The sequence below is a fragment of the Pristiophorus japonicus genome, chromosome 8 (assembly GCF_044704955.1).
Source record: "Pristiophorus japonicus isolate sPriJap1 chromosome 8, sPriJap1.hap1, whole genome shotgun sequence".
NCBI lineage: Eukaryota > Metazoa > Chordata > Chondrichthyes > Pristiophoridae > Pristiophorus > Pristiophorus japonicus.
In genome coordinates, this window is record NC_091984.1 from 85,702,199 (window position 1) to 85,716,222 (window position 14,024).

Below are 14,024 nucleotides of genomic sequence, written 5' to 3' on the forward strand. Positions count from 1 at the left end.
CAATACCCTATACAGTTGCAGAAGGATCTCCCTGCTTTTGTACTCCATCCCTCTCACAATGAAGGCCAACATTCCATTCGCCTTCCTGATTACCTGCTGCACCTGCAAACTAACTTTTGGGGATTCATGCACAATGACCCCCAGGTCCCTCTGCACCGCAGCATGTTGTAATTTCTCCCCATTCAAATAATATTCCTTTTACTGTTTTTTTTCCCAAGGTGGATGACCTCACACTTTCCAACATTGTATTCCATCTGCCAAACCTTAGCCCATTCGCTTAACCTATCTAAATCTCTTTGCAGCCTCTCTGTGTCCTCTACACAACCCGCTTTCCCACTAATCTTTGTGTCATCTGCAAATTCTGTTACACTAAACTCTGTCCCCTCTTCCAGGTCATCTGTGTATATTGTAAACAGTTGTGGTCCCAGCACCGATCCCTGTGGCACATCACTAACCACCGATTTCCAACCCGAAAAGGACCCATTTATCCCGACTCTCTGCTTTCTGTTCGCCAGCCAATTCTCTATCCATGCTAATACATTTCCTCCGCATACCTCTATCTTCTGCAGTAACCTTTTGTGTGGCACCTTATCGAATGCCTTTTGGAAATCTAAATACACCACATCCATCGGTACACCTCTATCCACCATGCTTATTATATCCTCAAAGAATTCCAGTAAATTAGTTAAACATGATTTCCCCTTCATGAATCCATGCTGCGTCTGCTTGATTGCACTATTCCTATCTAGATGTCCCGCTATTTCTTCCTTAATGATAGTTTCAAGCATTTTCCCCACTACAGATGTTAAACTAACCGGCCTATAGTTACCTGCCTTTTGTCTGCTTCCTTTTTTAAACAGAGGCATTACATTAGCTGCTTTCCAATCCGCTGGTACCTCCCCAGAGTCCAAAGAATTTTAGTAGATTATAACGAATGCATCTGCTATAACTTATGCCACCTCTTTTAATACCCTGGGATGCATTTCATCAGGACCAGGGGACTTGTCTACCTTGAGTCCCATTAGCCTGTCCAACACTACTCCCCCTAGTGATAGTGATTGTCTCAAGGTCCTCCCTTCCCACATTCCTGTGACCAGCAATTTTTGGCATGGTTTTTGTGTCTTCCACTGTGAAGACTGAAGCAAAATAATTGTTTAAGGTCTCAGCCATTTCCACATTTCCCATTATTAAATCCCCCTTCTCATCTTCTAAGGGACCAACATTTACTTTAGTCACTCTTTTCCGTTTTATATATCTGTAAAAGCTTTTATTATCCGTTTTTATGTTTTGCACAAGTTTACCTTCGTAATCTATCTTTCCTTTATTTATTGCTTTCTTAGTCATTCTTTGCTGTCGTTTAAAATTTTCCCAATCTTCTAGTTTCTCACTAACCTTAGCCACCTTATACGCATTGGTTTTTAATTTGATACTCTCCTTTATTTCCTTGGTTATCCACGGCTGGTTATCCCTTCTCTTACCGCCCTTCTTTTTCACTGGAATATATTTTTGTTGAGCACTATGAAAGAGCTCCTTAAAAGTCCTCCACTGTTCCTCAATTGTGCCACCGTTTAGTCTGTGTTTCCAGTCTACTTTAGGCAACTCTGCCCTCATCCCACTGTAGTCCCCTTTGTTTAAGCATAGTATGCTCGTTTGAGACACTACTTCCTCACCCTCAATCTGTATTACAAATTCAACCATACTGTGATCACTCATTCCGAGAGGATCTTTTACTAGGAGATCGTTTATTATTCCTGTCTCATTACACAGGACCAGATCTAAGATAGCTTGCTCCCTTGTAGGTTCTGTAATATACTGTTCTAAGAAACAATCCCGTATGCATTCTATGAATTCCTCCTCCAGGCTACCCCGTGCGATTTGATTTGCCCAATCAATATGTAGGTTAAAATCCCCCATGATTGCTGCTGTTCCTTTATCACATGCCTCCATTATTCCCTTGATTATTGCCCGCCCCACCGTGAAGTTATTATTTGGGGGCCTATAAACTACGCCCACCAGTGACTTTTTCCCCTTACTATCTCTAATCTCCACCCACAATGATTCAACATTTTGTTCATTAGAGCCAATATCATCTCTCATAACTGCCCTGATATCATCCTTTATTAACAGAGCTACCCCACCTCCTTTCCCTTCTTGTCTATCTTTCCGAATTGTCAGATACCCCTGTATGTTTAATTCCCAGTCTTGGCCACCCTGCAACCACGTTTCTGTAATGGCCACCAAATCATACCCATTTGTAATGATTTGTGCCGTCAACTCATTTACTTGTTGCGTGCGTTTTATCTTATGCGAGCAATCTTAGGTGTCAACATGCTCTTAATCCAGGTACCATGTCTCTCAAATTGTGTATCCTTAGGTGCAGGAGTGTTTACTTTTAAATTGTGTCTTTCATTTTTGCCAATTGTGTGAATGCAGCTTTGTTTGGCACTGCTGAATTCCTGAGGAGCAGGAACCGTCACTAAGAGATGATCCCATCCCAACCAACTGGATGTTCGGAACACAGTCCATGGAGACAATGATGGAACCGTTTCCTCGCTGAAGCTGCACCTAAAGTGAGGACCAGCTCAATTTCCCGAAACAATTTCCCCTGGAGCTGAGACTCTCGAGAATCAACGCACTTCAGCTCTGCTGGGTCCGACTCAAATCAGGGGCCCTTGGATCTGCAGGATTTGTAGTTGGCTTTAAGTGAGCGTTTCTGTGTGCAATTTGGAAGTGTGCTTACCGAGGAGTTTACATACAATACACTTCATAACCCCAATGTCTCCAGTGATTACAATGCGAACTTGGCAATACTGTAGGCAGGTCTGGAACATACAAGTTTACAGATCAGGATTACTTAACGTGCCACCAGTGCTCAATTCAGGAAGTTTTAAGGTAGAACACATTAAAAGTATTGTGCGATGTAAGAAACTTATACTGCTGTTCATCACTGGGCTCACTACTGACATGAAACTTCCCTGGTTCCAGTCACTCAGGAACTATCCACAGAGCATTCCAACATCTCTAGTTGTATGTTTCCTTTCCATTTGCAATCCTGTTCCTAACCAGATGCTCATTCTATATCAACACGAGCCATCCAAGTCATACAGCTTATACATTTAATTAGCAACAATATTACAACCCCTGCTCCCATCCACTGGCTGGGCACAGTGATGGGCCTGAGCTCCCAATGTGTAAGCTGCTCTCATTCCGAGCTGTTCATGTGGCATTAGCGTGCTAACAAAACAAAGTGCTCCCGGATAACTTGGCACTGATGATTAAAGTAATGCACTTCAACACGCAGGCCGTACACATCCCCGCCCGCTCTCCTATCTGTGGAGTACATTTGAATGAAAACGAATGAAATAAATGTGCCTACAGCTGGTTAACACCTGGTCTGTATTCCCTACAGATTGTCCACAAATCGTCTTTCATCACCACCGAGCAGAATGAGTTCGTGAAATAAAACAGACATGCTTTACCTACCTGTAGTTGTAATCCACCTACAATCCATCCATCCATTTCTCTCTCTCTTACTCTCGCTTTTATGTGTGAATCATACATGGTCGATAATTTTTTGAAGTTTGTTTAAAAACTGATATTGACGATTAGGCATATTTTGTAGTTGAGAGAACAAAGTCGGTTGAAGTATTGCAGGCTCTCAGAACTAATGCTTAAAACAGTGAAGATCGCTCATCTAAAACGAACTCTCAAGATCAGACATTGGAGATGCTGACTTTACACATCAGTTGGAAGGATTGATACTCTGTTGGAAACACTGCCGATCTTTCTGGGCTGAGCTGCAGCCCACGGCGACACTTGCCTGCTGTTCCCCACAGACATTGCTGCTCCGAGAGCTGCTGTCTCCGCCCGAAATGAACCATCACATTAAAACAACCCGAATCACACTGCCGAGGTAAACTCACCGTTCACAGCAATCCTGGATTGCAGCTCATTCTCCACGTGTTGTTAGTAACAATTTCCCGGAATTCACTCGTTGAAATAAACCACTCGGAGGCAGATCACAAAAGCCGCGTTAACAAGAGCGAGGCTGATTTTTTTTAGTCATCTATTTAAAGTCTGGGGAACAAAAAATCTTTCTGACAAATTGTAAGCTGTTGCGTGGCCGACGATCAAACCACAGTTGAGTTTTGCTCACCAGAGTTGTGCTCCTGTAATTCTATTTAAAAGCCGAGTTGTAACCACACGCTTTCGCACCCTTGAAACGTGTGATTCTTCTCACACACAGTCATCAAAAAAACCTTCGGCTGCTGCATTCTAACTCGTCTAGACTTTTTGGTGCAGTGTGTTTGAAATGGAAACCTGCTTTCCGAGCAGCCCCTGGGGTTGGAAGAAAAGTGTTTTGGAGTCGATGGGGGGCGTTAGATGTTTCATAGAAACACATCAACTCGGCAGCGCAGAAACAGGCCATTCGACCCAACTGGTCCATGTCTCAACTGACCAGCCCACGGTGGTCGGTGTTTATCACACCACAAGAGCCTCCCCCACCCTACTTCATCTTACCCTGTCAGCATATCCTTCTGTTCCTTTCTCGCTTATGTACTTATCTAGCATCCCCTTAAATACATCAAATTATGTGTTTGATTTGGGGTGAGAGCAGGGATTTAAAATTGTACAATTTAACATAAAAACATAAACATGGAACCAGAAAAAGCATTCCAACTTTTCCAGTCTGCTCCATTCACAGACTGTGCAGTCCATCCCATGAATCGCCCACCGGAATGTTCTGTGACCAATGGTTATCAATTGAAATTCAAAAACTATCGAGCAGTCCTTACAGCTTCACTGTTCAACCTTGGTAGTTACTTTCTGTCGGTCATGTCTGTTTATCACAGTTAACATAGGTGCATGTTATTCCATGGAGTATTTGAATATCTCTGTTCTTTCCCCTGTAACCTTCTTAAATCAGATGTTTACCCAACTCATTTTTGTGAAGAGTTAATTAAACAAGCGTGAAATGCTGTTGCTTTTGTACCATGGCCCATTTTTAGCTATTCAAAATAGAAATTTTTTTAAGCAAAGGATATAATTTTGATGGAGAATGTATTGTAATATACTTGATAATGGGGATAGGTTTTCACTTGGTTACTATCTGCTGATGACTTCCTAAACATAGCAGGAAGATATCCTCTGATCATTGAGTCCAGCAAAATTATAAATCTGTTCTTCTGGAATGCTTTTATAATGTTGGTAGAAACGCCAAACATAGGAATTCTTCCCATTATGTTCATAATACCACTAACACATCCATATGAAACAGAGGAAATCTCCCTCCAAAGACCTCCCTCCACAATGACACAACAAAGATTGACAACATGATATTTCCTAATGTCTGTGGGATTGGATTGCAATGTATTCTTTGGCATATGATTGACCATTAAAAAGCAGAAGAATGGGGAATCCATTTGTGCACTTAGATTAAGACGTTTGGTTCTGCTCAGATTGGGAATATTACAGTTAGAGTGAATGGAAATAGTTATTTTTAGTTAAGAAACCTAGATGAAGGACCAGGACCCTAGTATAGGATACCATCAAGGCTGGAAGAATAGGTAAATGAAGAAGCAACTATTAGATAACTTCAACTTGGGTTTTAAAAGCTAGTAGGTTAGAGGAGGAAGACCAAGGGAGGAAAGAAACTTTATAGTTTTGAGATTCTATGATGCAATGAAATTATGTGCATGGATGAACATTGTGCTCAGATTAACATCAGCCTTTCTGAACTTGAATGCATTGCAACAAGCACTTACTGTTCTGTGACATGTTGTCTATATATTTGTATGAATGATTTTTGTTCCTTAGATAAGGGTATGAGAGTCTCAAAAGGAAAGTGTGAATTACAGTTCAAAGCAAATCTTTCAAATACCTTAGTAAAAGGAAAGAAACAGGGTGAAATTTACTGATCATATGATAGGGTGAAATCTACATACAGCCAAATCTATATACTGTTTCTGTAGTTTAAATATGAACAAGTCATAAGCCATAATTTAGTTTCTCACATAGTTAGCACCAGTACACCATGTGATGTGCACATTTCATTAAATGTAATTTATGGAACTCCAGTCTGCTGTAATCTGCAATCTACTGTATGTTTTTAAAAAGAGTGAATTTAGTAACTCTTTTGATGGTCGAGTTGGTGATACACTCCATAGTGTAAAACTGAACCACACAGACCAGGAGATCCCAGGTTTGATCCCTATTCAGTGACTCGTGCTAAAAAGTGCTTGTGGGACCATTAGATGAGGAGAGGACTGGGCTCAGCTGTGATACTCCCCACCCACCCCTGAATAGAATAGAATAGCCTATTGGCACTCTCTGTCCTGGGTCAACCATGTAGAATGGGCATTTGAACAAAGTACCCAAAGGTCACTGGCAGTGGTGGAATTGTAACACAGCAAGAGTCCGTGCATTCAGCAGAGGAGCAGAAAAAAATGAAAACCTTTAGCACCAATCAACTTGCTTCCCATTACTTCTGATCTGCGCTTCATAATTCTTTTTACAGGACTGTAAAAAGAATTATGAAGCACAGATCAGAAGTAATGTCTGATATTAAGTTTTATGCATTAATAATTCTCATTAATTTACATTGGATTACATAGGATATACGGCACAGAAACAGGCCATTTGGCCCAACCAGTCCATGTTCCACTCGACCCACCTCCAGTCTTTCCTCATCTAACTCTATCAGCATAACCCCCTATACGCTTCTCCCTCATATGCTTATCTAGCCTCTCCTTAAATGTAGCTATACACTTCAACCACTCCCTGTGGCAATGAGTTCCACATTCTCATCACTCTTTGGGTAAAGAATTTTCTTCTGAATTCCCTATTGGATTTCTTGGTGACTATCTTATATTGATGGCCTCCAGTTATACTCTTCTCCACAAGTGAAAACATTCTCTCTGTATCCACTCTGTCAAAACCTTTCATAATTTTAAAGACCTCTATTAGGGCACCCCTCAGCCTTCATTTTTCAAGAGATAAGAGACCCAGCCTGTTCATCCTTTCCTGATATGTATATGCTCGCATTTCTGGTATCATCCTTGTAAATCTCTGCACTTTCTCCATGGCCTCTATATCCTTTTGATAATATGGCGACCAGAACTGTACGCAGTACTCTAAGGGCCCGAAATTGGTCGACATACCGCCCCCTACTGCTCGCCTACTGCCCGCTTACCGCCCAAAAATGCGATTTTGGTCAAAAAACACCTGCATACTGCCAATATACCGCTCTGCGGAATATTCATCATTGACATACTGCAAGCGGTATGCACACCGTCCGCCATGCAGAACTGCCCACATACCACCGACATACCACTGGAGCTGCATACCGTCCTGGAAAAGGTGGTTTTATGCGATGTTAAGTGGGCGGGAATGGGCGGTAGTGCTCGGAGCCACCATTTTTAAATCGGGAACAGTCAGATAAAGCAGCACCTCTGTATTTCTGAGGTGAACAGTGATTTTACAGTGCAATTTAGTGGAAAAGGTATTTTTATTGTTACTGAGTAACTTATTAAGATAGAAGACATCTTGGTTATTTTTTTCATCAAAAAATATTGTGGAGATTTAAAAAGAATGGGACTGTACTATCTCAGCTTGAATTGCTGACAACCTGTCTAATGGAGGAACCAGATGTGAGAAAGTTTATTGAGCAGAGTTATAAGGGTAATGGAGGAGGTCGCAGAGTGATGAGGAGGAGGAGGAGGAGGCCTTAGCCACAAAGGATTTTCAGGGAGAAGCATTCATACTTGGACCTGACCAATTGACAATGCGTTCGAAGGCGGTGTCCAAAAAGAGGTGATCACTGAGATTTGCCAGCTCATTAAGGCAGACCTGCAGCCCAGTACCAGCAACATTACTGCACTCTCGGTCGAGATGAAGGTGACTGCAGCACTTTCCTTTTATGCATGTGGCTCTTTTCAGGCATCAACTGGGGACATATGCTCTATTTCTCAGTACGCTACTCATCGGTGCATTCGACAGGTAACCGAAGCACTGCATGCACACTGAATGGAATTTATAAACTTCCCAATGACCAGGGAGGCACAGAGTGACAGGGCTTTGGAATTTGCACGCATTGCCAGCTTCCCCAAGGCACAGGGTGCTGTTGACTGTATCCATATTGCCCTGTGAGCACCATTACAGGAGGCAGAGGTGTACCGAAAATGTAAGGGATTTCACTCCCTCAACGTGCAGCTCGTTTGCGACCATACACAGTGCATAATAGCAGTGAATGCCAACTTTCCAGGGAGCATCCATGATGTGCACATCACTGTGTCTGACCTGTTCAAGTCTGAACCACAAGGTAAATGCTGGATGCTGGGGGACAAAGGGTACGGCCTCGTCACCTGGCTCGTGACCCCCCCTGCGCAACCCTCACACAGAAGCCGAGCAACGATATAATAAGAGCCATATAGCCACACGTAATACAATCGAAAAGACAATTGGAGTGCTGAAGCAGCACTTTCGATGCTTGGACCACTCGGGAGGCAGGCTACAATACCACCCTGAGCAGATTGCATAATTTAGCAATCATGCGGGGACAGGAATTGCCACAGGGAACTGCAGGATCACCTGAGGAGAGAGTGCAGGAGACGGAAGAGGAAGAAGAGGAAAATGAGGGGCAGGAGGATGACGAGGAGCTTCCAGAGGAACTCATGGCACCACCACTCTCCCCCCCTCTCCCTGCGCCCCCCAACACCACAGCAGAGAACACGCGGTGCGTATGCCACTGCAAAATTGTTACATCAGCAGCTCATAAATGAACGCTTTGCTTGAATGTGGAGAACTGTGTTTTGGGACCCTATGACTGTTACCTCAAAGGTTTGACACTGTACAAGAGTGCTTAAATTCAATTCAAATGTTTATGTAAAAATCTCAAAAATATACAGCAATTTTAAAACTTTGTAACTTATAACTATAAAATAACTGTAACAACTTTAACAACTTTAATAACAACTTTAACAAAATTTTAACAACTTTAATAACAATTTAAACAAAACTTTTACAACTTTAATAAACTTTTACAAATCAAACTTCAATTATTCAATGAACAAGTCCAACAAAAAGACCCTTTACTGTCTCGACCACGACCTCGGCCCGTTCTCGACTGTGTGCTACACCACCCTTGGGACTATTTCCCCCTTTCTTACTCCTGCCCTTCCCTTTCCCACTGCCCGTGATCCCGGACCGCCCCATGGTGGTATCAAGCCGGCGTGCAGCACCGCACCCCGAGTGCTGTTGCTGTTGTTGGGGTGCAATAAATGGGGCCTCAGGAGAAGCTCATGATGTGGAAGGCACGGCTTCAGGGCTGGAAGATGCTGTCAGCTCCCCACCCTCAGATGTTGATTCCGCGCCATGTCCCGATCCCGTTGATTGCTGCATGGCTTTGATGGCGTCAGCGGTCCGCTCCATCGCGATGATCATACGCGACATCTCTCCAACTGCCGCTCTGATAGAGCCGTGATGTTTGCGGCTATCATAGTCATGGCCTTGAGCAGCTCTCGACCTATGTCGACACTGGCCTGTGACAGACGCATCATGTCCTGGTACACGCCTACAGCAACTGATCTTTTCTGCACCAACCTCCGTCGCTACAGCAAAAGTGTTGCAACACTGGGGGTGCCTTGCTACATACGGCTTGGTCCCGCAGAATCAGAGGAGCCATGGGGGAATCTCCTGAATACAGACTCTGTGGTGGACGATGTTCCAGCTGTCCCACATGGAGCTGGTGTATCCTCCTCCATCTCAACCCCCACCCCCACCTCCACTGGCTCTAGGATCAGCGGCTCTTCCTCTTCCTCTTCCTCTTTGTCTTCCTCAACTCTTCCAGTGGTGAAGTCGGGGGAGGGCTGGGTGACCCCCAAGGTGGAGGCAGTGGGTTTCTCTGTGTCGGTGTGGTCTGAATCGTCCGAGTCTGGAAGTACAAAACAACGTTTAAAAAAGCTTGGCACCAGGGGAGGGGTCAGGGTTACTTGAGTACATAGTACAGTGACTTATTGCATTACATATCACAGACAAACAATACATATATGCATTGTGTTCCATGCCCACAACATTGCAGTGCATCACATGAGGCCAACATTACAGTGCAATAAACCTACATCTGCATAAAAAAGCTTTCGCTCAGGTCGCCTTTCATTCTTCTGCCAAATCTGTGTCCTCTGGTTCTCAACCCTTCTGCCAATGGGAACAGTTTCTCTCTATCTACTCTGTCTAGACCCCTCATGATTTTGAACACCTCTATTAAATCTCTTCTCAATCTTCTTTGCTCTAAGGAGAACAACCCCAGCTTCTCCAGTCTATCCACATACCTGAAGACCCTCATTCATGGAATAATTTTTGTAAATCTTCTCTGCACCCTTGCTAAGGCCTTCACATCCTTCCTATAGTGCGGTGCCCAGAATTGGACACAATAGCCCAGTTGAGGCCGAACCAGTGTTTTATACAGGTTCATCATAACTTCCTTGCTTTTGTACTCTATGCCTCTATTTATGAAGCCCAGGATCCCATAATCTTTTTTTAACTGCTGTCTCAACTTGCCCTGCCACCTTCAACAATTTGTGTACATATACCGCCAGGTCTCTCTGTTCATGCACCCCCTTTGGCATTGTACCCTTTAATTTCTATTGTGTTTATATAAATTCTGCTAAGTACTGTGTATGTTTAAACATAGCGGCCCAAAATGTGTTATCGGAAGTGAGGGCAGCGGAATATCTACTTGCTTCCAGGTCATGGTCCGGATCTAGCTGTAAATTGCAAGATCGGCTAATTGAAATAGTGAAAGGTATGTAGTCTGAATAAATATAGGCTACAACGCTTCAAATATTCTGGAGGGGGGGAAGAAAAATAGTTTAGGTTGAGGTTAGACCCCAAATGGGCTATGATGAGGGTATTTAATGGAAAATACCTGGAGGGGAAGGTGGGTGTGATGGAGGTAGAGTGTGGGTGAGTGAGGTGGAAGAAGGGGATTTGGTGGGGGAATGAAGGGGATGGAAATGGTGGGGAGGGGAGTGGGAGGGGTCAGGGGCTCGATAATACTTGGAGGAAATGAAACAGAACTTGCTGCTGCTTAACTGAGCAATGACAGCACTGGAGGGCACAGGGGACCTGAGCAACAAGGATGGCAGGCAGATTGAAGAAACCAGAAGCAAACTTGATGGAGAAAGACCTGCATGTCCTATTAATATCTAACTGATGCCATCAGATCTATCCTCCCATTGATCAGGGGGTATGCAGATCCAGGACCCAGCACCTGATGTGATTAAGCCTACCTTTATGATACCATCCTCTCTTGATGACAGCTCGTGTAACCTTTCCAACCAGCCCCCTTAGATACCTGCTTATGTTGGTGGCAGGATACAGGAACTGGCTGTCAACACACCTGCAATGATGACACAGCCCGTGGAAGATTTCTCCAGGAACTCAGAAGGTGTGAGACGAAGGCCATCTCTGTAAAGTTCTGCCCCCTCAGTACAGATTCACACGAGGCATGTAGTGAAGTCAAGGTCACTCTGGACCTGCACCTTTATTTCACAGCTCTGGAATGCTGCACTTGCTTGAGACCTGTCCTTATATACCATCTCTTGCAAGTGCACCCCTGGTGGTAAGGTATGCTGGTGGTTACAGGTCATATCTTATTACAGTGATGTATAGCATGTTAGGATACAGTTATATATAATAATGTAAGATACATGACATCACTCTCCCCCAAGATCTTATTGTCTTTATAAGTTCAGTCTCTCAGGTGGTCTACGCTCTCGCGTGGAGCGTCTGAGTTGTGGTTCAGTTGTTTGCCTTGGTGTCTGTTTTTCTTTGGGTGTGGTTGCTGGTATCTCGCCTGGGCTGTCTGTTTCGATTGGTGTGATTGTTGTTGACTCGCCTGGGCTGTCTGTTGGGATTGCCCTTTCCTCAGGTTGTTCCCTCTGTCTGTCCACCAGGTGTGGTGCGAGTTCCACATTGTAGTCTGCCTCTGGTTCCGCAGTGTTGTTGGTAAATCTGCTTTTGACTTGGTCTACATGCCTCTGGCAGGTTTTGCCATTGTCCATTTGTATTACCAGTAGCCTGTTTCCTTCCTTGCCCGTTACTGTCCCTGCAAGCCATTTGGGACCCCTGCCATAGTTTAGTACAAACACTTTGTCCCCTATCTCATTCTATCTCCCCCTCGAATTTCTGTCATGGTACTCAGTCAGCTTACGGCGCTTTGCCTCAACGATTTTGTGCATGTCTGGGAGGATTAATGAGAGCCTTGTTTTTAAAGTCCTTTTCATCAGCAGTTGTGCGGGGGGGGATCCCAGTCAGTAATTGCAGACGAGATCTGTATGCCAGCAGCAGTCACGACAGGCGACCCTGCAGCGTGGGACCTTGGATTTTAAGCATGCCTTGTTTAATGATTTGCACTGCTCTCTCCGCCTGGCCGATGGAGGCCAGCTTGAACGGTGCCGTCTTGACGTGATTTATGGCGTGGTCAATTATAAAGTCTTGGAATTCTGCGCTGGTGAAGCACGGACCATTGTCACTGACCAATGTGTCAGGGATTCCGTGCGTTGCAAACATGGTTGCGAGGCTCTCCACAGTAGCGGAGGTTGTGCTCGAGTTTAAAATGGTGCATTCGATGCACTTTGAAAATGCATCTACAACTACGAGGAACATTTTGCCCATGAATGGGCCCGCATAGTCTACGTGCACCCGCGACCACGGTTTGGTAGGCCAGGGCCAGGAGCTCAGTGGAGCCTCCCTGGGGGCATTGCTGAGTTGGTCACAAATGGTGCACCTTCGGACGCAGAGCTGCAAGTCCGCGTCAATACCAGGCCACCAGACGTGGGATCTGGCTATGGCCTTCAGGAGAACGATCCCTGGGTGCTCGCGGTGGAGCTCCCGGACAAATGCCTCTCTGCCTCGCAGAGGCATGACTACTCGGCTGCCCACATCAGGCAGTCTGCTTGTAGTGATAGCTCATGCATGCGCCTGTGAAAGGGTTTTAATTCCTCGGGGCAGGCATCGCGAGCCTCTGTCCAATCACCGGTTAGGACACATCTTTTTACTAAGGATAACGTGGGGTCGCTGGCAGTCCAGGCTCTGATTTGGCGAGCCGTCATGGGCGAACCTGTGGACTCAAAGGCATTGATTGCCATGACTATCTCACAGTCCTGTTCGTCAGACCCTTCCGTGGTTGCCAGGGGTAGCCTGCTGAGCGCGTCGGCACAGTTATCTGTGCCTGGTCTGTGCCTTATTGTGTAGTCGTAGGACGCCAGCATGAGTGCCCACCGTTGAATTCGCGCCGAGTCGTTGGCGTTTATTTCTCGCAGATAGGAGGGACGTGAGGGTCTTGTGGTCGGTTTCTAACGCGAACTTGGCCCCGAAAAGGTATTGGTGCATCTTTTTGACACCGTACACGCACGCGTGCGCCTCCTTCTCTACCATTAAGTCCCCGCGCTCTGCCCGCGAAAGTGACCTGGAGGCATAAGCTATGGGTTGTAATTTGCCCGCACCATTGACATGTTGCAAAATGCACCCGACCCCATACGCTGACGCATCGCATGTGAGAACTAGCTTTTTACCTGGGTCAAAGAAAGTCAAAACACTGTTGGAACACAGAAGGTTGCATGCCTTATTGAAGGCGCGTTCCTGGGCGTCCCCCCAAAACCAATCGCACCCCTTCCTGAGTAGCACTTGGAGAGGCTCCAGCAGCGTGCTTAAGTTCTGCATAAAGTTCCCAAAGTAATTGAGTAGCCCGAGAAAGGCGCACAGTTCTGAGACATTCCGGGGCCTGGGTGCCAGGCGAATTGCTTCTGTTTTGGACTCTGTTGGGCGGATTCCATCTGCGGCAATCCTTCTGCCCAAAAATTCAACCTCGGGTGCGACAAACAGGCACTTGGATTTCTTGACTCGTAGGCCTACCCCATCCAACCGCTTTAGTACTTCCTCCAAATTACGGAGATGGGAGTCGGTGTCCCTGCCCGTGATAAGTATGTCGTCTTGAAATACAACCATTCCCAGGATGGACTTGA

At 45.1% G+C, this 14,024-nt stretch overlaps 1 protein-coding gene across 1 annotated transcript in view; it reads right to left on the bottom strand.

Annotated features, from left to right (window-relative positions):
- Window positions 1-14,024, bottom strand: part of il12rb2 (interleukin 12 receptor, beta 2a) — a 102,586-nt gene that overhangs the window by 79,109 nt on the left and 9,453 nt on the right. Inside the window, exon 3 of the mRNA XM_070888238.1 lies at window positions 9,653-9,931. Coding sequence (XP_070744339.1) covers window positions 9,653-9,931 — 279 coding nt within the window. The remainder of the gene's footprint in view (window positions 1-9,652; window positions 9,932-14,024) is intronic.